Here is a 24,534-nt window from a genome sequence, read left to right on the forward strand (position 1 = left end):
ATGTAACCACCATCATTGTAACGGTCTAGATAACTGCTATGTGTGTAATGACATAGATGTAACCAATATCAATGTAATGATTACAGCATGTGTATAGTAGTAGCCATAGCTGTAACCGCTACCGATGTAATGATACAGATATAAACAATCTTGGTGTAATGGCAAGGATCACTATTCTCCAATTGAATTAGATGTGCCGCAACTTAACATAACCTTCAGCTTTAGGTGACCTCATTGGCTGTTTAATTTTCACAGGCTATGTCATCCGCATCAAGGTTAACAGCAACAGTGAGGGCTGCAACAAAGCGCCGAAACTTTCGACCTACCAGAGCTGCTATTACATTGGTGAATTGACCCATCTTTCGCTATTCTGTTACCAAATCAATTTTTCACTTTAATATGCGACTAACCCCAAAAATTTTGTGTGACAAAAATATTAAAGATGTATGTGTAAACACACTTGGACTAACACGATAATGAAGCAGGTTTAACAATATCAGTCGTGTGATTGATGGTAAAATGAAACTCACAAGTCAGTCGTGTGATTGATGGTAAAAATGAAACTCACAAGTTAGGAGTACTTGAGTAGCCTGAGCTCAAACGCTTTTTTATAGAAGATAGAAATAATATGACCTTGTAATCCAAGGGTGATGCCTATGGATGACAAGATAGGAAACCATTGCTGAGACTCTCTTCCGCATGAGCTGATTAAGTTACAGTTGTTTTTTGAGATCTCTGCTGATGTATTTGTTATAGTTTTGCAAGGTTTGATATAGCTGTGCAAGCATGGCTATAGCTGTGCAAGGCTTGCTATAGCTTTGTGTGAAGTACTTCAATAAGGGCATTTTTTTCCAAATTGAACTTAAGTCTTAGCCATTTTATGTAGTATGTACATTATATGATAGAGTACATACAGCATTAGTGATGTAGTACATCTACTAATGGACGCAATGAATATGTATGCATGTACTGGTGTGCGTGCGCGTAATAGAGAGTGACATGGTTTATCTTTGATGTTGAAGACTCCAGCTGCTGTCAAGAGGGTAAAAGATATCATGGAAGGCCAACCAGATGTGGTAAGTTCTTTTTTGTTATCCGCTACTTATCTAATTTAGGTCTATCTCTAGCAGTTTAATTGTTTATTGACAAAATAAATATCACGATAATGGTAATTGCTATCTGATACCTTTTCATCTTTTCACTTGTTTCATTGCTCATGCTCAGAGGGGCCTGAAGATCGGAGTGAAGACAAGAGGCTGCAGAGGCCTTTCCTATACACTCGACTATGCTACGGAAATATCCAAACTTGATGAGCAAGTTGATCAGGATGGTCAGTATTTCACCACCATTTCTTTTTTAATTTTCTCTATTTTCCCCAAATCCCTTGTGTGTTATCTACAAGTACTCTCTCTTTCTCTTCTCCACCTCTCCACATAAAGGGTACCTGTGTATTCAGGTACCCTTTATGTAGTGTTTAGTTTACCAATCCTCTTCATTCATAAGTACCTCCTCTGTGGAGCTCATCTACTCTCTCTTTACCTACGGGTACCTCCTCTGTGGAGCTCATCTACTCTCTCTTTACCTACGGGTACCTACTCTGTGGAGCTCATCTACTCTTTCTTTACCTACGGGTACCTCCTCTGTGGAGCTCATCTACTCTCTCTTTACCTACGGGTACCTACTCTGTGGAGCTCATCTACTCTTTCTTTACCTACGGGTACCTACTCTGTGGAGCTCATCTACTCTTTCTTTACCTACGGGTACCTCCTCTGTGGAGCTCATCTACTCTCTCTTTACCTACGGGTACCTACTCTGTGGAGCTCATCTACTCTTTCTTTACCTACGGGTACCTACTCTGTGGAGCTTATCTACACTCTCTTTACCTACGGGTACCTCCTCTGTGGAGCTCATCTACTCTCTCTTTACCTACGGGTACCTCCTCTGTGGAGCTCATCTACTCTCTCTTTTACCTACGGGTACCTCCTCTGTGGAGCTCATCTACTCTCTCTTTACCTACGGGTACCTCCTCTGTGGAGCTCATCTACTCTCTCTTTTACCTACGGGTACCTCCTCTGTGGAGCTCATCTACTCTTTCTTTACCTACGGGTACCTACTCTGTGGAGCTCATCTACTCTTTCTTTACCTACGGGTACCTCCTCTGTGGAGCTCATCTACTCTCTCTTTACCTACGGGTACCTACTCTGTGGAGCTCATCTACTCTTTCTTTACCTACGGGTACCTACTCTGTGGAGCTTATCTACACTCTCTTTACCTACGGGTACCTCCTCTGTGGAGCTCATCTACTCTCTCTTTACCTACGGGTACCTCCTCTGTGGAGCTCATCTACTCTCTCTTTACCTACGGGTACCTACTCTGTGGAGCTCATCTACTCTTTCTTTACCTACGGGTACCTCCTCTGTGGAGCTCATCTACTCTCTCTTTACCTACGGGTACCTACTCTGTGGAGCTCATCTACTCTTTCTTTACCTACGGGTACCTACTCTGTGGAGCTTATCTACACTCTCTTTACCTACGGGTACCTCCTCTGTGGAGCTCATCTACTCTCTCTTTACCTACGGGTACCTCCTCTGTGGAGCTCATCTACTCTCTCTTTTACCTACGGGTACCTCCTCTGTGGAGCTCATCTACTCTCTCTTTACCTACGGGTACCTACTCTGTGGAGTCCATCTAACCCGTCATTTACAAGCGCATGCTTTCTAAATACCTCTCAGACGATTAGCAAGCCGGGAATTCGCTCCTCAATTCTACCTATTATGCATCTCCTTAGTGCATTTGCTTCAGAGCTCAAAATTTTATTCGTTCTGCTCTGGTTTTCTTAGAAAATGATTTAGTTATTATGTTGAAACTTCTAGCAAGATGTACTACAGTGCTTGTCAGTTGTATCAATTAGTCAAACACACAGTCAAGCGCATGTAGGTGCCGCATGAATGCCATCTGTTCTAACCTATGTTGGATGTGCTCGACATTGCAGGTGCAAAGATATTCATAGATTCGAAGGCGCAGATGAGCTTGCTGGGAACAGTTATGGACTATGTTGACGAGAAACTCACCAGCGAGTTTGTTTTTGAAAATCCAAATGTTACTGGATTCTGTGGGTGCGGAGAAAGTTTCTCTCTTGGCAACGAAAGCCTCCCTTCCTCTAAACCAATTTCAAAGACAGCTTCTGGTGACGCCACTTAGCTTATTAGAAATGTGTTAGCTTTCAAAAATACTCTTTTGGGTTGCTTGTTTTTTGTTATACACATAATATTGCAATGGTCATATTATGATTGAGAGCATTGTCCTGAAAATATGGACATACACCATAAGATAGGGTAAGATGTTGAGTGTGACATCAGCCCTCTGCTCACATTGTTGCTGTCCGTGTCTGGTGGAGAACTGATATAACAATATGACATATCTTGATATGTTTTTGTTAGGTTTACCAAGCTGTACTCACTGCATTGATAGAGTTTAAGTGGTTTGGTGCCTGTGTGTGCCTATGGATCCTGTTCCTCAGGCTAATACAAGCTATTTTGTTTAAACCTCTCATAGATCTTTGGTTGTGTGGAAGTATCCAAGGGCTATGATACGGCGAGATTTTTGACTTGTGGAGGCCTGTTGGAGAAGTTAATGGTGTGGACAAGCAAGTTTGGAGCTAGTAGTAGTGATGATTATCAGTTGTCAGTGTAGTTATGCACACTTGTGATTTACAAACATTTGTGATGAGTAGAAAGGTTACTTTTCATGCACTATGATACAGGTCTAGCAGGAGTCATGTATATTTTGCCTTGCATATGTTTTACACCAGACAAGTCAATACTAAAATGGTTGGATTAGAACACAAAAGCGTTACAGAGAGTATATTGCAATAATACAAAGATGACAAAATGAGATTGCTCAATCTGTGCATAAACATCTAGCAGCGCTGGACACAATCACCTTAAGTCACTCACCTGCCACCAAGTGTCATTAGCTCAACCCTCTAGCCTGCATGGGAAGCATCAGGTCTGTGAGCATGGAGTTAGTTGTGCGCAACGCTTTCAGCTTGCATATCAACATTCCTAACAAACGCTCACAAAATAGAAAAAATGTTCGGATAGGTCACAATGAACTGTAGATAGAGGTTATGTTATAATGGCAACTATTAGCATTGCTACAAAAATTGAAAATCAATATTTTAGAATAAAGAAATAATTTCCATTTGCTACTTGGTAGTCTCAACTCGCAGAGACTTGCATACAAAAATAAATTAGCCAACTAAATACATATAGAATAAGTCTATTTCAACAATAGAGCTACCTTTCAACAATAGAGCTACATTTCAAAAATAATGAATGACCAAATATAACACATATGATTATAGTGACATTGACACAAATAAAAATGACAAACAGGCTGCTAGTGGTGGGTGTTGAACACTCAGCACATGTAGAAAAAGAAATTGGCACGCTTAGATACCATAATTACTTGAACCTTAAACTCTGCTAGAAACCAATAGCATTTTATGCAACAAAATCAACTGGACTTCAGATGTCATGTTGCAGCTGGCCTTGAACTTTGTTTCTCCAGTGTGACCTTTGACACTTTAATGTTGATAAGAAGTAGTTATCTCAAATAATACGTTGTTGACTAGGGCTGCACTGTAAATGCTGGGCTCATCATTAGTCAGAGGCATCACATAGTTTGCAGCAGTTTCGAGACACGTATTTAAAAGTGCAAAATCCTCGATCCTTGAGTTGTCTGCACGTGTCCAGAGCCAAGATGTCCTTTTTGCAGTCCTTTGATGAAAATGAAGACCTCAAAGCTGCATATAAAAAACAGGCCTATTGTTGAACTTCAGCATCAAGCATGGAAGACACTTCGACAACTCAATGTGGCACATTCTAAAATGCTGCTTTCATTGGCCATTCTATGAGAAGGATCACTTTGTCTCGCTTCCAATCTCAATTTCGGATTTTTAGCGATAGTAGTAGAAACAGACACGGCAAGCTTATATTTCAGATCTTATGCTAATTGTTACATAGAGATTGTCAAAAGAGCCGCAAAGCAACTTCCTACTCGTGGATAATTACGAAAATCTTAAAACCAGGACCTAATTCACTGATAGCTAGTAAAGTATGTTAACTACAGGTGTTATAGCTAGTACAGTATGTTAACTACAGGTGTTATAGCTAGTACAGTATGTTAACTACAGGTGTTATAGCTAGTACAGTATGTTAACTACAGGTGTTATAGCTAGTACAGTATGTTAACTACAGGTGTTATAGTTAGTACGGTATGTTAACTACAGGTGTTATAGTTAGTACAGTATGTTAACTACAGGTGTTATAGCTAGTACAGTATGTTAACTACAGGTGTTATAGCTAGTACAGTATGTTAACTACAGGTGTTATAGTTAGTACAGTATGTTAACTACAGGTGTTATAGCTAGTACAGTATGTTAACTACAGGTGTTATAGTTAGTACAGTATGTTAACTACAGGTGTTATAGCTAGTACAGTATGTTAACTACAGGTGTTATAGTTAGTACAGTATGTTAACTACAGGTGTTATAGCTAGTACAGTATGTTAACTACAGGTGTTATAGTTAGTACAGTATGTTAACTACAGGTGTTATAGTTAGTACAGTATGTTAACTACAGGTGTTATAGCTAGTACAGTATGTTAACTACAGGTGTTATAGCTAGTACAGTATGTTAACTACAGGTGTTATAGCTAGTACAGTATGATAACTACAGGTGTTATAGCTAGTACAGTATGATAACTACAAATGTCATAATTAGCATAGCATGTTAACTACACGTGCTATAAATATTACAGTATGTTATCTATACGTGCTATAAATAGTACAGTATGTTAACTACATTTGCTATAAATAGTACAGTATGTTAACTACATGTGCTATAAATAGTACAGCATGTTAACTACATGTGCTATAAATAGTACAGTATGTTAACACAGGTGTCCGGCATAGGAATGAATGAGCGACTTTTTGTTTCAATTTATGCTACAATTATGTTTTAGTTGGCCTCTCTTGGTTTGTCTTTTGTGTGATGGTACATTCACACACTACTGACTAAATATTCTACACCTGCTATCATAATAGCTTACAGTTTCTTTGTCAAAATAGTTTATAGTTTTGGCCTACATGTATGGTACAAAACACTAAGAAATTGCATTTCAGCTAAATGAGTTGACGTTGAACAGCAAAACCTTTGCATCTGTGCTGAGCGATTACAAACTCTTATAGGAACAAATCACACTGGGATAACATAAGGATGTTCCATGAGTAGAGCACTTTTCTTTGCTGTCACACTTACTTCGCTGATTCAATGTTATTCATAGTATAAGAAGTGACCCTCTTACCTGCGCTGACTATATTACACTTTGCTAGTGTGCACTCCCGATCTCTCAGCGGTCGGTGCTGCTCTTCGCACCCACCCACTGCTCTATCAGTCTCAAGGTTTATGCACTGCACATTCCTTCTCTGAGTACCTGCTCCACAGGTCACCGTACACTGAAATGGTACAACAATTCACCTGATTAGCGCCACACACACTGGTTACATAACATATATCACTGGAAAGTGTTATATATGTTCAATCCAGCCCTCTTTGCTACCTACCTGGCTCCATGAACCAGCGACCCAGGAAACACAGGGTTGAAGGGTGCACTGGTTTTCTGTAGTTGGCTTTTCCTCTGGGTCACACAAACCTTTCATCGGGCACCAAACATCTCTCGTCTGAATTCCTGTTCCGCAGGTTGCAGCACACTAAAACAGACTCATACACTCAGACTACAGCATTCAACTGCCATCTCTGTGTTGATGATGAGAAGTAAAACTAAATATATAGTATAGAACAGCTTCTCCTTTATCATCTTTATATGCTTTTAAAGTTGGTCACTTCAAGTCACTAGAGTCTTAACTTTAACAAGTTCTGAAAAAACAGAACACTGCACGCCACTTACAGCTGACCACTGTCCAACATGCCAGCTCTGATTATAAATAGATGGAGGATCAGTAATTGTCTCCTCTATTAACTCTTGTCTGTCGTCACCACTCTCTCCCATCATATAGTTCCATATTGTCCTCCATACGTTGGATGGCTGCCTTTTTTTCCCTATAATAATTACTAGCACTTTGCAGATACAATTCACATAACAAGTCATGAAAGATAACAACTGGCAATAGAAGAGCTAAGGGCTACTCTGGTCAGCCAATCACCTTGTGAGGCTTGTCCATGTTGTCGGCGGTTGTAGTTGCTGGAGCGACTGTGTTCATTATTGTATGAAGCACACGATCGGCTATTGCATGGCAAGATGTCATCAGGCCGATCCGACATCTTACATCGATCGCCTTGTTTACATTCCACAGTTCGATGCTTGATGCCCCCGTCACACGTTTTCGAGCACTGAAATTTGGAGAACATATGAATGAGGTTGTTGGTTGACCATAACAACCATAACAGACAGACATGGCAAGGAATAGCTCACATTGATTAGCAACAGTATATGTAGCCGTTGATGCTGCCAATGATTCATCGCTGACCTTGGACCATATTCCGCTTTCCCATTGACCGCATGTTAGATCTCTCCTGCAAGGTTTCTCAGATATCGGGGGCACCTCTTCTATGCAGTCTATGCTGTCAGCCGCAGTGCAGATGACCTCCCGAGTCCTCATGTCACATGGATCATTGCACTGCAGAAAAATTCACAAATGGACGCGACTATGAATTGCTCAATATGCGAGACATAGCAAACTACCTGATCCCACGAACAAACGAGCGGAAGCGAAGTATGAGAGTTTTTATGATAAATGCATGTGCACACAACTTACGGAAATTATTCATCAACAATGAGACGAAGCCTTGTCTCGAAATTTCATCAACAAGTTTGACCATCGTTTTGTAAACTAGTTAAAGTATAATAACGATACAAAACACATATAAGCCTATTTAAATATGTTACCAAGTCTTTGTAAATTATTGAAATTCTCTTAAAACTTACCCATCTGATCGGATTATACACAAATAGACAGATTTATTAGGACGAAAATCGTCACAAAACGCTTGAAAAGCTTGGTTTAATAAAAGTTAAGACCGGAAATGGAAACGCCGAGCGACAGAGAATAGAACGATTAAGTCGTGCGCATTTCGCGAAAAAATAACGTGCACATTTCACCAGTCTATGGCATTGTCGGCGGTTTCTGTAATTAACATAGGAGTACTGAAATCGTTTCATTTTTGCCGATTTCAAACTGACATTTTCGACACTTGAGTACTTTGGTATTCTAACTGATGTCCAACGCAGTGTAAGTAAAGGAAATGACGTTATTTTTTCTAACGATTCTTATGAGATTATTACGATAATTAATTATAAGTTTGGATGACTACAGAACAATGACTACGTAGTACAGATTTTCTAAAAATCTATATAAATATCGCAACTTCTTGATATTGCTAACTATGACGTTTTTAAATGTAAACAAAATTGTGCATTGGTTTTTTTATTATTACTATATTAATAATATTGATTATTCTAATAATATCAGTGCATTTTACTTCTAATATTGGCCAATATTGCATTTCTCCTATTGCAGGGGGAGAGATATAAACACATAATCTTTTCCTTTCATTATTGCTGTTTGTTGTATATAATAACACCCACACCCAGTACATTACAGCTACCATTGCAGTTATCCTATTGCACTGCAGTGCCATTTGACTGCTAATATTGCATTTCTCAACCATCAGTACCCTTTCTTTTTCCAATATCACTTTGGTCGTGGGCTGTATGACAGTGGAATTTCTAGTGTCTAACATGGGTATGTTGAATACTAGAAATTTCCCTGTCATACAGCCTACGACCAAAGTGATATTGGAAAAAAGAAAGGGTACTGCTGGTTAAGAAATGCGATATTAGCAGTCAAATGGCACTGCAGTGCAATAGGAGAACTGCAATAGTAGCTGCAATGTACTGGGTGTTATTATGTACAACAAACAGCAATAATGAAAGGAAAAGATTATATGTTTATATCTCTCTCCTGCAATAGGAGAAATGCAATATTAGAAGTAAAATGGCAAGCTGCTGTGTAATATACACAGCTTGAAAGTTGGTTGTGTTGAATGTAGAATGGTTTTGACAGCGATCTGTAACCAAAGTGAAGAAATGGGTCATGATCACAGAAACCATGGCTAAGTTGGGTGTGTGAGATTTAGAGTTATCTACACTAACAAAAGGAGAAAATTCTCAGTTATTTTGCAAAAAAAATTTGATTCCAGCTTAATTACAGCAGATTTTACGGTCAATAAACTGAATGCACGTTTACCATTAGTGCGAAAACATAGTTTTGAAAAAACTGGTGTTAAAGTTTGAGAAATGAAAACCAATGCACAGTTTTGTTTACATTTCAAAACGTCATAGCAACCAATATCAAGAAGTTGTGATATTTATCTAGATGTTTGTATTTACATGCAAAAAATTATGCTAAATTGAAAAATCTAAACAGATTTTAGTTGGTTGTCATAGAAATAGCTGTATACCTATAAGAAAATGTAGGCCTATTACTTAATTTTGCAGATGCTAAAAACGACTTGGCAGTCCCGCGATATTGGGCACAGCCGTAGTATCATCAACAAAATCTTAAAAAAAAATAATAACAGTAACATATTGCTCACCATAGGTCACTATATACTTCGATCTTGTAAATTCGAATGATTATTCTTATAATTAAATCTTATAATAATCTTATAAAATCGAATAATTATTCTTATAATTAAATATTGTAATAATCGTATTATTACATTTGTGCCATTTGACTGCTAATATTGCATTTCTCAACCAACAATACCCTTTCTTTTTTAATCTTATAAGAATCGTTAGAAAAATATCATCGTCATTTCCTTTACTTTCACTGCTTTGGACATCAGTTGGAATACCAAAGTACTCATTATAAGTGTCCAAATTGTCAATTTTTTTGTAAATCGGCAAAAAAGAAACGATTACTTTTCAGTACTTCTTCGTTAATTACAGATACCTTCGGCAATTGGACAATGCCATAGACTAGTGGAATGTACACGTTTTTCTCGTAAAATGCGCACGACTTAATGGTTCTACTCTCTGTCGCAAGGCTTTATCGGCGTTTCGTTGGCCGGTCTTAATTTTGATTAAAAAAGGCTTGTCAGGTTTTAATGGCGATTTTAGGCCAAATTAATCTGTCTAGTTATGTATTATCCAATCAGATGGGTAAGTTTCAGGATATTGTCTACATTTTTTAAAGACTTGGTAGCATATTTAAATAGTTTTATATGTGGTTTGTATCGTTATTATACTTAAACGACTCCAAACAAAAATGGTTAAATTTGTTGATCAGATTTTGGTACAAGGGTTTGGGTATGGCGTTGATGAATAATTTTTGGAAGTTGTGTGCACATGCTTTTATCATAAAGCTCCCAAACACTCGCTTCGCTTGTGCTTGGTTGTGGGATAATTGTTATCTATGACAAAATATTTGGCTATTACATTAGTGTGGTGCATCATGTCTATCAATCTGGCCATACAAAGCAATTAGCTAGAATTGATGTCTTCAAGGGATACATATCGTGCCTAGTGCCAGGAATCACCATGCATGAAGTAGTTAGTAGCTATCGAGGAGTTGTCTTACCTCACTCCATGGACCAGCTCTCCAAACACTGGGGCAGGGAGGTGGCAGCCGTTTGCATTGCTCTTCAAATGCTGGTTTTACCATTTCTTCACAATCCTCATCTTCAAGAGCCATTTGTTCCTCAGGTCCAAGACTGCGTACGCAGAGTACAGTGCGTCGTCTTACACCACCCTTACCACATGACACAGAGCAATGCTGCCAAGGACCAGTCCACCACCTTAAAAAATGAAATATTCTCTCAAGTCTTCCTCTACTATCGTTATTTAAAGGTAACCAAAGGATAAGATGAAGAAGCACCTTTCATGAACCGATTTAAATCCTTGTCTGTCATGTTACTGACTCCTACCCCTTCAACCTACATGTACGAGCTGACAACCACCAATAGACTGCTTCGACCTACATGCACACGCGGACAACCACCAATAGACTGCTTCAATTCTTTCAAAATAAAACGTTTAAACATTTTTTTGACGTAAATTAAAAGGTGATAGAATTTAGTTGCTACTAGACTATTGCACAATCTAGAGTTGTGTCATTGGACAGAGGAAAGATTTGGTTTTTCGAGCACCCTAAGTGTTCTGCTGTTCAGTGTCACTAGTTGCTTGATGTATTCTTATGTTAAGCGCTTCTTATGTTCTGCCTTCATAGGATATTTAATATATTTAATACTATCTGCCTTCATAATATATTTAATACTATCTGTCTTCATAATATATTTAATACTATCTGCCTTCATGATATATTTAATACTATCTGCCTTCATAATATATTTAATACTATCTGCCTTCATAATATATTTAATATTATCTGCCTTCATAATATATTTAACACTATCTGCCTTCATAATATATTTAATATTATCTGCCTTCATAATATATTTAACACTATCTGCCTTCATAATACATTTAACACTATCTGCCTTCATAATATATTTAATATTATCTGCCTTCATAATATATTTAATACTATCTGCCTTCATAATATATTTAATATTATCTGCCTTCATAATATATTTAATATTATCTGCCTTCATAATATATTTACTACTAATCTTTTAGGATTACGTGATTTTATATGTTGATAATAAATGAAAATTTGCTAGAGTCTGAAGCCTGGATACTTTACTATCACAACTATGAAACTCGTTTTTCTGTGAGGGAAAAATGAGCACCTGTTTTGTGATGGTGACAATGGGACCAAAGAAGAGCACATGTTATGTGATGGTGACAATGGGACCAAGGAAGAGCACCTGTTATATGATGGTGACAATGGGACCAAGGAAGAGCACCTGTTATGTGATGGTGACAATGGGACCAAAGAAGAGCACCTGTTATATGATGGTGACAATGGGACCAAAGAAGAGCACGTGGTGACAATGGGATCAAAGAAGAGCACGTGTTATGTGATGGTGACAATGGGACCAAAGAAGAGCACGTGGTGACAATGGGACCAAAGATGAGCACCTGTTATGTGATGGTGATAATGGGACCAAAAAAGAGCACCTGTTATGTGATGGTGATAATGGGATCAAAGAAGAGCACCTGTTATGTGATGGTAATAATGGGACCAAAGAAGAGCACCTGTTATGTGATGGTAATAATGGGACCAAAGAAGAGCACCTGTTATGTGATGGTGATAATGGGATCAAAGAAGAGCACCTGTTATGTGATGGTAATAATGGGACCAAAGATGAGCACCTGTCATGTGATGGTAATAATGGAACCAAAGAAGAGCACCTGTTATGTTATGATGACAATGGAACCAAAGAAGAGCACGTGTTATGTGATGGTGACAATGGGACCAAAGAAGAGCATGTGTTATGTGATGGTGATAATGGGACCAAAGAAGAGCACCTGTTATGTTATGGTGACAATGGAACCAAAGAAGAGCACCTGTTTTGTGATGGTGACAATGGGACCAACTTCGCAGGACATAAGTAGACCAACCTCGCAGGACATAGGTAGACATTGCAAGTCTTAGCTTGGTCATCCGGTTTCGTGATGTTGAAGCAGAAACTGTCATCCACTGCACCAGCTTCTCTCTCTGCGCAGATAACTTGCTTCCTTTGATGGCCTCCTCCGCAGGACACGCTACATGATGACCAATCCCTAAATGTCCACTCAAATATTGGAACTCTTTCTACATCTGCAGTACGATTTTGGTTTGGCACTGTGTACTCAAATTTCACTCCCGGGTTATGTGACTGGAAGAGCAGCTACAAAATAGGATTGATTTGCGTCACTCAACCAGCATCTGAGCAGCCACTGAGTTTTCATAGCAGCACTTGGGAGAAGCATTGCGATGAATATACCATTATATGCAGTGGCTCCTTAATTGGTCCAGGAGCAGTTATTCCCTCCTTATCACCAAGTCGTTCGTAGTGCACTGTGGTGCCAGCCATGTTGTAGTTGCCTGTCCACTGGATGTACCAATGACCATTCAGGTAGTATTCATCTCCATCAGATTTGACAGCAAGGTAGTTGTTCGCTTCAGCCACTTCTTCTATGCGTATGTTTCTAGCGCCTATTAACAATGCAGCTACTATTACAGCTGATATCAGCAGTAAGGATATACAGCGAATGTTTCTAGCGTCCAATCTTCTCATCAACAAGCCAGCTAGTAGCCAATCAATGATCACTAACCTGCTGGTATGACTGTTGCTTCCACATAGCCCTGACCTTCATCCGGCTGACCTTTGAACTGATCTTTGACGGTCTTGCAGGAACTGCCATCGCCATGGCATATGCCACATCTGTCCTCAGTAGCATTTGAGTCAAGTTTCCAATCACAACCCACTTTCTACAGACCATAACTAATCATAAGAAACTAGAGACCTATTTATTACTTGTTTCTTACCCATATATCTCACAAAATACACTTTTCTGTTAGTTATATTTTTGCTCAATCTCACTTTGCAAGTGCCAGTAATGCAAAGGTTTCTTGTGCCAGGCAAACAGGGGGTGCCATCCTTGACCATGTCACTGAGCATCACTGAGAAATATCTGTTCTTTGGCTTGCAGTTCAGCTGGCATGGATTGTTTGTCGAGACTGGCTCCCAGTCATACAAGACTGATTTATAGGGCCGAGTATTGTATGCTGCGCACTGCATCTAGTAAATAACAACAGCAGTGTGCATTAAGGCTTTCATTTGGGAGTTGTCATCTTTTACAACTCAAATAACTCTCAAATGCATTAGGCATAGGAGCATTAGTACTACTATGAAGGAGCTCCGACATGTAAGAATATGTATGAGCAAATAAAGGTGAAGAAATATGAATTTACAATAGCAAACAAGCAGTTAGCAACTACCGCCAAGCAACTAGCTATTAGCAATTAGCTATTAACAACTAGCTATTAGCAACTAGCAATTAGCAACTAGCAGTTAGCAACTAGCAGTTAGCAGCTAGCTATTCGCAACTAGCAGTTAGCAACTAGCAGTTAACAACTAGCAGCTAGCGATTAGCAACTAGCAGTTAGCAACTAGCTATTAGCAGTTAACAACTAGCAGTTAGCAATTAGCAACTAGCAGTTAGCAACTAGCTATTAGCAACTAGCAGTTAGCAACTAGCTATTAGCAACTAGCAGTTAGCAACTAGCAGTTAGCAGCTAGCAACTAGCTATTAGCAACTAGCAGTTAGCAACTAGCAGTTAACAACTAGCAGCTAGCGATTAGCAACTAGCAGTTAGCAACTAGCTATTAGCAGTTAGCAGTTAACAACTAGCAGTTAGCAATTAGCAACTAGCAGTTAGCAACTAGCTATTAGCAACTAGCAGTTAGCAACAAGCTATCAACAATTATCTATTAGCAACTAGCAGTTAGCAATTAGCTATTAGCAACTACCAGTTAGCAACTAGCTATTATTAAGGGCAACCCTGTACAGTCTATAAAGGAGTTGATAGAGAAAACAATCGTGTAATATTTGGTGTTACTAATTTTTTACCTCTAGAAAGCTTGGTGCATCCAGAGGACAAGGGTCAGTTTTGCAGACTTTGTACCTCTTCCGCTCACCGTTGCAATATTTTCCTCCATTTGAAGGTCTAAAAATATTCAGAATAACGACTGCTTGCCCCTAGACTATTCTCCTTCCTGTGTTCCACATTTTAACACTGCTTGGTCTTATTTTCCTCCCTTGCAGAGAGAGTCAGAATATATCTAGTCAGTTGTACTTCAACAGTCTTTCTATAAGACCTCATATATATACTAAAGAATAATGCCACTGAGAACCTGAGCTATAGCCTCAGGTGTATCTACTCACGAGGGATTAATGCAGCGTCGTTGGGTCATGGCTATTCCCCCTCCACATGTTCTAGAGCAGTCACTCCACGCTGTCCACTCTGCCCAGCCTCCATCAATAGCCTCTGGTCTTGTATCTATGTCAGTACACTCTGCATCAAAGCACCACTAAAATAAACATCAACATAACTGAAATAGAGCTACAAGTGTAAGTGGTGTGGTAGGTGTGGTAGGAGTGGTAGGTGTGGTACGTGTGGTAGGAGTGGTAGGAGTGGTAGGTGTGGTAGGAGTGGTAGGAGTGGTAGGTGTGGTAGGAGTGGTAGGTGTGGTAGGTGTGGTAGGAGTGGTAGTAGTGGTAAGAGTGGTAGGTGTGGTAAGTGTGGCACGGGTACAAATGCATATGAGCCTGTAAGAACCTTGGTTGAGCCTAGTGGTAAATAAACAGGACATCGGCAGCGATGTATATATCGGCCGCGATGTATACATCGGCGCTGACACATAAATGGAACTTTTCGATAACTTTCATATTTTGCTGTTTTTTATATTCTAACTTTCATCAATACCCGAATAGAACTGAAAAAGTCAAAATAAATTATTTACGTCATGCCACGTCCTCAGAGGATACTGCTGGTTAATTAAAATAAATATCAATTAGAAATCGTTAGCAAATGTAATTCATGGTGTTTGTCCCCCACCTTTTCAGGGGTCTGGGCCGCAGGGGAAGGTTAGCTACAAATAACACTTAGCTATTAACCGACCTTCCTGAATAGCGAAACAATGCGAATCACATAGCAGGCAATTAGTGAAAGATGAGTGGAAGCAATTTAGAGGAAATGATAGTTTGTCGTGCAAACGATAGACAATTATGAACAGAGTCCCTGAATCAGATTAAGCAAATAGAGCTCATTATTGTGTTTGCACAACCTCTCCGGATGAACCCACTGCTCAGAAAGCCAATGGCTATGTGTCAAAGATAATTGTTCAACAAACATTGGAATAAAGGTTGCGGGAATCATCACTGCCATCTACCTTTTTAGGGATAGCAATGCCAGAGGTGTTGTCCCACTCACAGATTGTTCCTTCTGCCGCTGGCTCCAAACGAGAGACGCAACGTCCATTCACTGAGCACCACAGAGTCACACACATATTCTATAACAAAGTATGGTATGCTACAACAGAAGACCAAGAAGACGTAATACTCCTATAGCATGCTATACCGATAGCATGCTATACTGATAGCATGCTATACCGATAGCATGCTATACCAATAGTATGCTACACCAATAGTATGCTATACCAATAGTATGCTATACCGATAGCATTGCTATACCAATAGTATGCTATACCAATAGCATGCTATACCAATAGCATTGCTATACCATCCAGTTCTGCAAGTTTGAGTTGTTATGATTGATTATAAATTTTTAGATATGATACATTATATGGTACAATAATACATACAATAATAATAATACAGTAATAAAAATAACAATACAAATGATAACACTTACGTAAAATTACACATCAGAAATTAATTATTAACTACATATTATATCTGTATTATACAATCAAAATAGAATCTTATCATGAGGCCCTCTCAGGTAGTGGAAAGGCCCTGATATCGTGAGACCCTATCAAGTATTGGGAAGGCCCTGATATATGGTTTATTGCTGTAGATTTCTGGGTCACATTTCTGGGTCACATAATGTTTTGAGCACTTCTAAGTTTTAAAGTTTCGGATTTTAAAATGAAGTTTTCATTTGCCATTTGCCAAAGAAATGGCTTTTGACATGTTATTAATTTCTACACATTGTGAGAGACAGCTTTTACTCATTTCAGGTGTCATGCGTATATCTAGAGCAGAGCAACGCATCAACATGTGTTTCATAATTTATCCCATGCTTTGAAGGTATCCGTGTAGCCTCATCTTTTCCCCTGCGTGTTTACATCACATCATGTTGATGCTGGGACAGATGTTGAAAAACCCCTCTTGCTTTGAGAGGCCAGACCAATAATGCTTTAGGGCATTAGATGTCTTGACCGATTGCACTCGTATTGTATAAAGATATAGTATATGAAGTTTGGCAGAGGTCAGTGAAACCACTGTAATGATGACTGAAAACCAACCTCAATACCGTGGCAATGTTCTGCCTCTGGTCCATACTGGAGCCTGCATTGGTGCTCGGCGTCATAGAGAACTCCGGGTGGCTTATCTGGATACGGGTAGGAATATGTATCAGCCGGCTCATCCTCAAGACAAAACCCCCAGCCGCGACTGACAAATGAATAGAAGAATACAAGAGAGGAGCACTCTTTATCATAGTATTAGTAGTAGAAATGCTAGTATATTCTAAAGTAGAGTAACTCATAAACTCTAGTAAAGTCAATTTACTCACTCCAGAAATCTCGTAATGTCATCACGACTGCAGTTTGACCAGACAAGAGGTCTTCCTGCATCTACCAAAAACTCCTGGAACATAATGAAGCTTTTCTCCCCTGAAGGCACTATACAATCATTGAATCCATCATGTTTCATTCCAAAGCTGCAAAGTACACGGTAATAGAATGCTATTCTATAAAGTACACGGTAATAGAATGCTACTCTATAAAGTACACGGTAATAGAATGCTACTCTATAAAGTACACGGTAATAGAATGCTACTCTATAAAGGACACTGTAATAGAATGCTATTCTATAAAGTACATGGTAATAGAATGCTATTCTATAAAGTACACAGTAATAGAATGCTATTCTATAAAGTACACGGTAATAGAATGCTATTCTATAAAGTACACGGTAATAGAATGCTACTCTATAAAGTACACGGTAATAGAATGCTATTCTATAAAGGACACGGTAATAGAATGCTACTCTATAAAGTACACGGTAATAGAATGCTATTCTATAAAGTACACGGTAATAGAATGCTACTCTATAAAGTACACGGTAATATAATGCTATTCTATAAAGTACACGGTAATAGAATGCTATTTTATAAAGTACACGGTAATAGAATGCTATTCTATAAAGTACACGGTAATAGAATGCTACTCTATAAAGTACACGGTAATAGAATGCTACTCTATAAAGTACACAGTAATAGAATGCTATTCTATAAAGTAATAAAATACTATTCTGTAAACCGTATCTGACGATGCTTGGTAACATGACTGGTAAATACTGATCTATAGAAAGGGGGCAATGAAACAAATCACTGTTGATGAGAATGACAGTGGAAGACAACTCACTTGTGACCGAGCTCATGAGCAATGGTGTAGGCGAGGGCGAGGCCGGTATCCTCATTGATGTTGCATGAGCGACCGGGCTGACACATACCAGAAACCTGCGCAAGGCCAAGCGTGCTGCACGGTTCATTCATCCTGCTGCATATGTCTAGCCTGTGTTACCAAGAGCAGAGGTTTTAGTAAAAGTGAATAAGGAATGGTTTGTACAGTGAATCGCCGCTAAAACCCAGCAAATTACACCACTTGTTCATCAAATTATTCTTTTGTAAAATTATATCATCATTATGTTTCTTTTAGAGTGGCAGCACCTAGTTATGAGTATGGCGACATCGTGGTGGCTTGCGTCAGGCTCCGATGGATTCAGACGTTTCTGCCATTTACAAAAGCTCTCAAGTGTGTTCTCAGCGTGATGCGTAACACTCAGTCCCTCAAACAACTCCTAAACACAAGCAGAACAGCGTAGAATTAGTTTTACTTGATGGTGTCATACTTCATATTTATATGAAATAGATGAGGAGTTGTCTATTCTACCTGATCTTCATCGAGCAGCAACAGCTTGACAACTCGTATGGTGATAGAGTTACCGATGGATGCTTCATGGAACAGCATGGATACCTGAAAGAGAGTGTAACCAACTCTCAAAAGTCTAAAGATTGACGCATCAAAACTCAGTCTCAGAAATAAAAGGCAGTTTTATCTTCTGTGATTTTACTAGTAGGTTCCCTTTGGTAGAAGAATGTCTGCACCCAGCCACTCACCATGTTCATTATGGTGAGAATATAAGTGTGAATATCCTCGTGTTTGTAGTAGTCCACCATTGAGCCATCCACAACCACCAGAGTCTCTACGTAGTAGTCTTTGCTGTATGATCGCTTGCTTCTATGCCTATCAAGGTGGGGTAGGTCACTATCAGCTCTCTCTGAAGAAAGAAACCAAACACGCGTGATGGGGGCCTCTATAGGCAGAGCATCACATTTAAAATAAAGCAAACTATTCTGGCTTTCTATAGAGTTCTAATGGAACAAATGACGAGAAAAGTAGTAGGCAAAGCGTGACGAAAGCACCTACCGCTGCCGGAGGTATCTGATGAGCAATAGGGCGGCTGGTCAACAACGGGCAACGAGAAAGGTCTTGGTTTATCACCAACCGACTTGTAAATGACATGCGGGTGAGGTCTACCAGGTATAACATCATTTCCTTTCAAAGGCTCTATGAAGTAATGTGTGTCTGACATTGCCAAGATCCCCGTCTAAAAAAAGGCGAGCTCATGACAAGCAGCGGCTGGAATGAATGCTGTCTAGCTGTGCAGGCTATTTCCAATGTTTAGAAGTGAAAGCAGTGAGAGCATGCTGAGCAAGGGGGTCATACTTAACATCTGTTACGAGTTTGTTTTACTCGTTATTCACTGTTATAACATAGATCGCCTTGCGTATCTGTATTGAGTGACCATGTTAATTGTTTTTATTAATCTACGAGACGGCCCTTAATAATGAAAGCAAACACTTTAAAAGTCCTTGAATGCTGTGAGGAAATATTGTGCAAGGGATCAGCTTTAAAGAGCAATACAGTTGTTACTTGGTGCTGGTGAGAACAGGGGGAGAGTAGCTACCGAAATATTCCTAAGGCTGATTCAATGATGCTCGAAGCAATATTTAATAGACAGCAGAAGGTATGGCGAATCTGAAGAAATATACACAGGAATGGCAGCGGAGCTTCACACTTGATGGCAGCTTATCGACAAAAGTAACCCGAGATAGGCAATCTTGCGTCAAATGTGTGTTGAACCTGAGTGGATACCGGTGTCTTTTGACACCAGTGGCCATGGCATGCAGCAGCAAGTGCTGAACATTCAGCACATCACAAAGCTATGACAAATACTGTCAAAAGCTATGGCTGCTTTGAGTTAAACTATACTAGATGTTTTACTTATAAAATAAAGTTGATAAACTGAACAACGTCCCTCACCAGTCCATTGCACGTGGAGAGAGCAACTTTGGAGCTTGTTTCATTCTTTATGTGTCCTTGGAAGTGGCAACGGGTGAGAGAATGGGCCTTAGTCTGAGTTCTATTATAGAATCTCTCTTCTATGACAAGGCTGGGTGTGTAGAGGTGGCTATCTGTGTCTAGCACGACTATAATTGGAAAGTCTCTACCAGATACTGATAGTTTGTAAGCTAGATGAGTGAGTTCCTGAGTATCTCTCTTCGCTCGGCCTTGCTCTGGCATCTCGTAGTGTACATTGTGAGACAGGAAACTTCCCTCCCTATCTACCAGTGAGGGCTCTATAATGCTCCACTCGGTCTCTTCCAGTCTACGCTCTACAATTGACAGGCAGGTCTTCAAAGACAAGCGAATTTTTCTGAGAGTAACCTCATATCTCAGATAAAGTTGTTATCAAATTTCTTGATGTCAATGCACCAAGTCCGTCGGCACATCGGTGCAAACTGTTTTTAATAAACCTGCATGTTTCAAGTTCAAATTCTAAAAATCATTGACAAGAAACTTTTGGCTATGTTTCAAAACGTAATTATATAACGTACTGGACTCAGTCCTCCGCTCTCACATAAGCGTTTAACTTGACTCTAAAGCCTTTGTAAGCTGAATATGTAGAGTAGAATTTGAGGCAAAATAAATCAGCTTAAGGAATTATTCCAATGTACTACCAGTGCAGAGAGTCAGAACTATCAGCGCATAGAGCTTGGGCACGACTCTCTCAGCGTCCAATATCTTGAATGCCTCTAAGGCTCGTAAATCATAGCAAGAATGAGCTGTCAGGGGCGTAAGCTGAGAACACACTGCTCCAACTCTTGTTATGTTTTCAGCCTCAAATGTACTTAAAATTTTGTCCTTTTTTAAATAAGGCCTGTTGGGAGTGAGAACGTGGGCTGGGCATAACTTGTCTAAAATCGTGCAACTTAATTTCCAATGCATCAGCTGGTCTCCCTAAATGGTCAACGATTGGATAGCAACAATGGTACACAACGACTCACAAAAATCATCCAAATTTACCTTCAAACTAAAGACATCGTTCAAACACAATGAAGTGGCAACAAAAAACTGGGTATTTGGTCGCTAACACCTATGGAATTGTTTAGAAAGCCAATACCGTCTCAGTATATTCAGTAACCCTCACGCTAACACTCAACCCTCTGTGTTTACAATATCATTATACTGGCTCGCTGTCAAAAATCCTCGCTGACAAAAATACTTAGAGTTTCCATACCCAATAATTGCATTAAGAGAGGCAAGGCTTAAACGTGTTACTTTGGTTAACCTGACCAGGAAAAGCACAGTGCCTTGTGAGTGAGCGACAACGCCTTACGAGGGGCCTCAGTCTCCCCTCCCTCCGCCATCCTTACTAATTACTCTCAGACAAAAGATAATCCTTGAGGGAAGCACCAAGACTAAAAACACTCGGAGAGGTCAGCTTGATAATAAATCACATTTAAGCTTATGAGTATCATATGGCAGCCAAATTCCAGTGTCTGAAGTGAGGCATGTGAAAGTGTGTGAAATTGCAACTAAACTTAGGGAGCAGAGAAAAGGTTGTGAGTTACTAATGCGTTAACAATACAGGTACAGCGTCGATATGACATGACAATATGACATACCGGTCACTGACAGCCAGCAGGCCTCTGGCAAACTACTGAGAAAATAATGTAAGCCTAATTTTGAAAATATAGAGACTATTACACACTATTTTCTAACAGTTTTTTGACAAGTATGAGATAGGTCAGATCAGGCGTTAGTGAGTACCAGGTCAGGACAGGTGTTAGTGAGTACCAGGTCAGGACAGGTGTTAGTGAGTACCAGGTCAGGGCAGGTGTTAGTGAGTACCAGGTTAGGACAGGTGTTAGTGAGTACCAGGTTATGACAGGTGTTAGTGAGTACTAGGTTAGGACAGGTGTTAGTGAGTACCAGGTCAGGACAGATGTTAGTGAGTACCAGGTTAGGACAGATGTTAGTGAGTACCAGGTCAGGACAGATGTTAGTGAGTACCAGGTTAGGACAGATGTTAGTGAGTACCAGGTCAGGACAGGTGTTAGTGAGTACCAGGCCAGGACAGATGTTAGTGAGTACCAGGTCAGGACAGATGTTAGTGCGTACCAGGTCAGGACAGGTGTTAGTGAGTACCAGGTCAGGACAGGTACTAGTGAGTACCAGGTCAGGACAGATGTTAGTGAGTACCAGGTCAGGACAGGTGTTAGTGAGTACCGGGTCAGATCAGGTGTTAGTGAGTACCAGGTTAGGACAGGTGTTAGTGAGTATTAGGCCAGGACAGGTATTAGTATCAGATAAGAATGGTCTTTTACGATAGTAATGGTAGTGTCCAGGCTGGCAGTTTTAAATTTTTGAAATACAATGTTATTCAAATTTAACATTCCTGTCAGCCACGAAATCAAAAGAAGCCATCAAATGATACAGCGGGCAGAAAATCAGCTATAAAGAGTGACAACAATATCTGATTCTATACTTCGTTTTTTTGTGATGTCATTTTATCGTTGTCGGCCATCTTTATAGACAATTTTATCCTTAAAAATACGAAACTTTTGCAATGAATTTCTGAAAACGATGCTTCGCAATTTCTTTTATTATAGTATCAAAACAACACCAAAAGTACTGTTAAATAAAAGAAAAATGATCATTTTCTACAAATATGGCGACTTTTTCGTGAACGAGCACATGTGCAAACGACTTGATGACGTCAAAAAAAAACACGATGGATTATTCTATATCTGATCAATATTCTAATGGCAATTCTAAGATGCCAATGGATGACATCTTGAAGGATTCTAATATGTCTCTAAACTTTTAAGCGACAAAGAGTACCATGGGTAAAGCACATGACAAGCATTTTAACGCCGTTCATGGCCATTGGTCAGCCTAAAGAACACTAGATTTGTAAGGAAAAAACAAATAATGGTAAAAATGGCAAGCTGCAGACAACTTAAGCAAAGTGCACCAAAACTACACTGATCCCTATCTAAACCCCACTAATCCCTATCTAAACCCCACTGATCCCGATCTAAACCACACTGATCCCTATCTAAACCCCACTGATCCCGATCTAAACCACACTGATCCCTATCTAAACCCCACTGATCCCTATCTAAACTCCACATATCCTTATCTAAACCACACTGATCCCTATCTAAACCCCACTGATTCCTATCTAAACCCCACTGATCCCGATCTAAACCACACTGATCCCTATCTAAACCACACTGATCCCTATCTAAACCCCACTGATCCCTATTTAAACCCCACTGATCCCTATCTAAACCACATTGATCCCTATCTAAACCACACTGATCCCCATCTAAACCACACTGATCCCCATCTAAACCACACTGATCCCTCTCTACACTGTTAGATTCTGGGGGTCAGCAACTGGTTTATATGACAGCAACTGGACTTTATGGCAGCAACTGGTCTACGTGGCAGTAACTGGTCTATGTGGCAGCAATAGAGAAATGTTTAAGTTTTACCTACCTTGCTCTTCTTCTAGGAATGTATAGCGAGGCATAGCAGCACCTGCTGTCAGCACTGCTAACAGCAGCACAAGTTGGCAGCAGTTCTGCATTTCCAAGCTGATTGCTGACAATATACTTGTGTATGTTTGGCTTTTCACTTCTGTAGCATTTAGTGGTCGCCGGTCTTGATGGCTACCAGTTTACAAGAAAGCTTGTTCTCTCTTGTAGAACACACTGCTTGTCTCATAGTCAATCACACAGAATAATCTTCATTAGAGATCCCTCGTCCCTGCAAGTGTTTCTCTTCGTATTTTACCAACTGCTCATTAGAAAACTGCACTTTCTCTGCCCTGCCCGTTTCTCAGAATCAAAATAATTTGCACAGTATAGAGGATTCCAAGAGGTTGAAATACAAGTGCACGGCTATTGTTCCTATTGTGTCAAGCCTTAACCTTCGTATAGTCCTGTGCAATGGTAGCAGCGATAAGCAATGCACCCTACACGACCACGTGTCTTCAACTGCTGCGTCCACACGAATGGGGTAAAACCTTTCAATGGGCAAGGCCGGTTTTATTAATATGACCAATCAGCATCGCCGAAGATGTTTACAAACTCTCTATTGACAGGCAACAGCACGTGCACGACATACAGAAAGCTGATGATCAGCACGAAAGCCACAAGAATCAAAAAGCTTCAATGCCCTCTAAAAGCATTGTATCAGCAGTAATGAAGGAAAAAATAAAACAAACAAGCCAAGGCTACAGCAAACATTTTCCTCCTAAATAAGGTATGAAGTACACTGTCATGGTTGTCCTTGTTTTGCCTATATAGGGAGAACACCATCAAAACAACATCAATTAGGTATAACAGCTGCAAATCGCAATAATGAACAAATTATCAATTCTGTCAAGAGC

At 39.7% G+C, this 24,534-nt stretch overlaps 2 protein-coding genes across 2 annotated transcripts; one reads left to right on the forward strand and one right to left on the reverse strand.

The window, feature by feature from the left end:
• Positions 1-258: 258 nt before the first annotated feature.
• On the forward strand, positions 259-3,790 carry LOC137391838 (iron-sulfur cluster assembly 1 homolog, mitochondrial-like). Its single transcript, XM_068078380.1, has 4 exons — positions 259-345; positions 1,023-1,076; positions 1,225-1,330; positions 2,993-3,790. The coding sequence occupies exons 1-4, from the start codon at positions 259-261 to the stop codon at positions 3,199-3,201; spliced, it is 456 nt and encodes a 151-aa protein (XP_067934481.1). The 3' UTR covers positions 3,202-3,790.
• Positions 3,791-4,463: 673 nt separating this feature from the next.
• On the reverse strand, positions 4,464-23,713 carry LOC137391837 (A disintegrin and metalloproteinase with thrombospondin motifs 7-like). Its single transcript, XM_068078379.1, has 23 exons — positions 23,640-23,713; positions 20,112-20,464; positions 19,215-19,395; positions 18,905-19,065; positions 18,678-18,761; positions 18,455-18,585; positions 18,150-18,299; positions 17,297-17,443; positions 17,028-17,175; positions 15,930-16,049; positions 14,923-15,068; positions 14,608-14,704; positions 13,578-13,775; positions 13,309-13,465; positions 12,978-13,189; positions 12,613-12,881; positions 10,667-10,883; positions 7,553-7,702; positions 7,229-7,415; positions 6,973-7,124; positions 6,629-6,775; positions 6,370-6,520; positions 4,464-4,807 (listed from the first exon to the last, which is right to left on the reverse strand). Exons 1-23 carry the CDS (start codon positions 23,671-23,673, stop codon positions 4,665-4,667), a joined length of 3,735 nt encoding a protein of 1,244 aa, XP_067934480.1. The 5' UTR covers positions 23,674-23,713; the 3' UTR covers positions 4,464-4,664.
• Between the last annotated feature and the right edge of the window lie 821 nt (positions 23,714-24,534).

Source organism: Watersipora subatra, chromosome 3 (assembly GCF_963576615.1).
Source record: "Watersipora subatra chromosome 3, tzWatSuba1.1, whole genome shotgun sequence".
In the NCBI taxonomy this organism is placed as follows: domain Eukaryota; kingdom Metazoa; phylum Bryozoa; class Gymnolaemata; order Cheilostomatida; family Watersiporidae; genus Watersipora; species Watersipora subatra.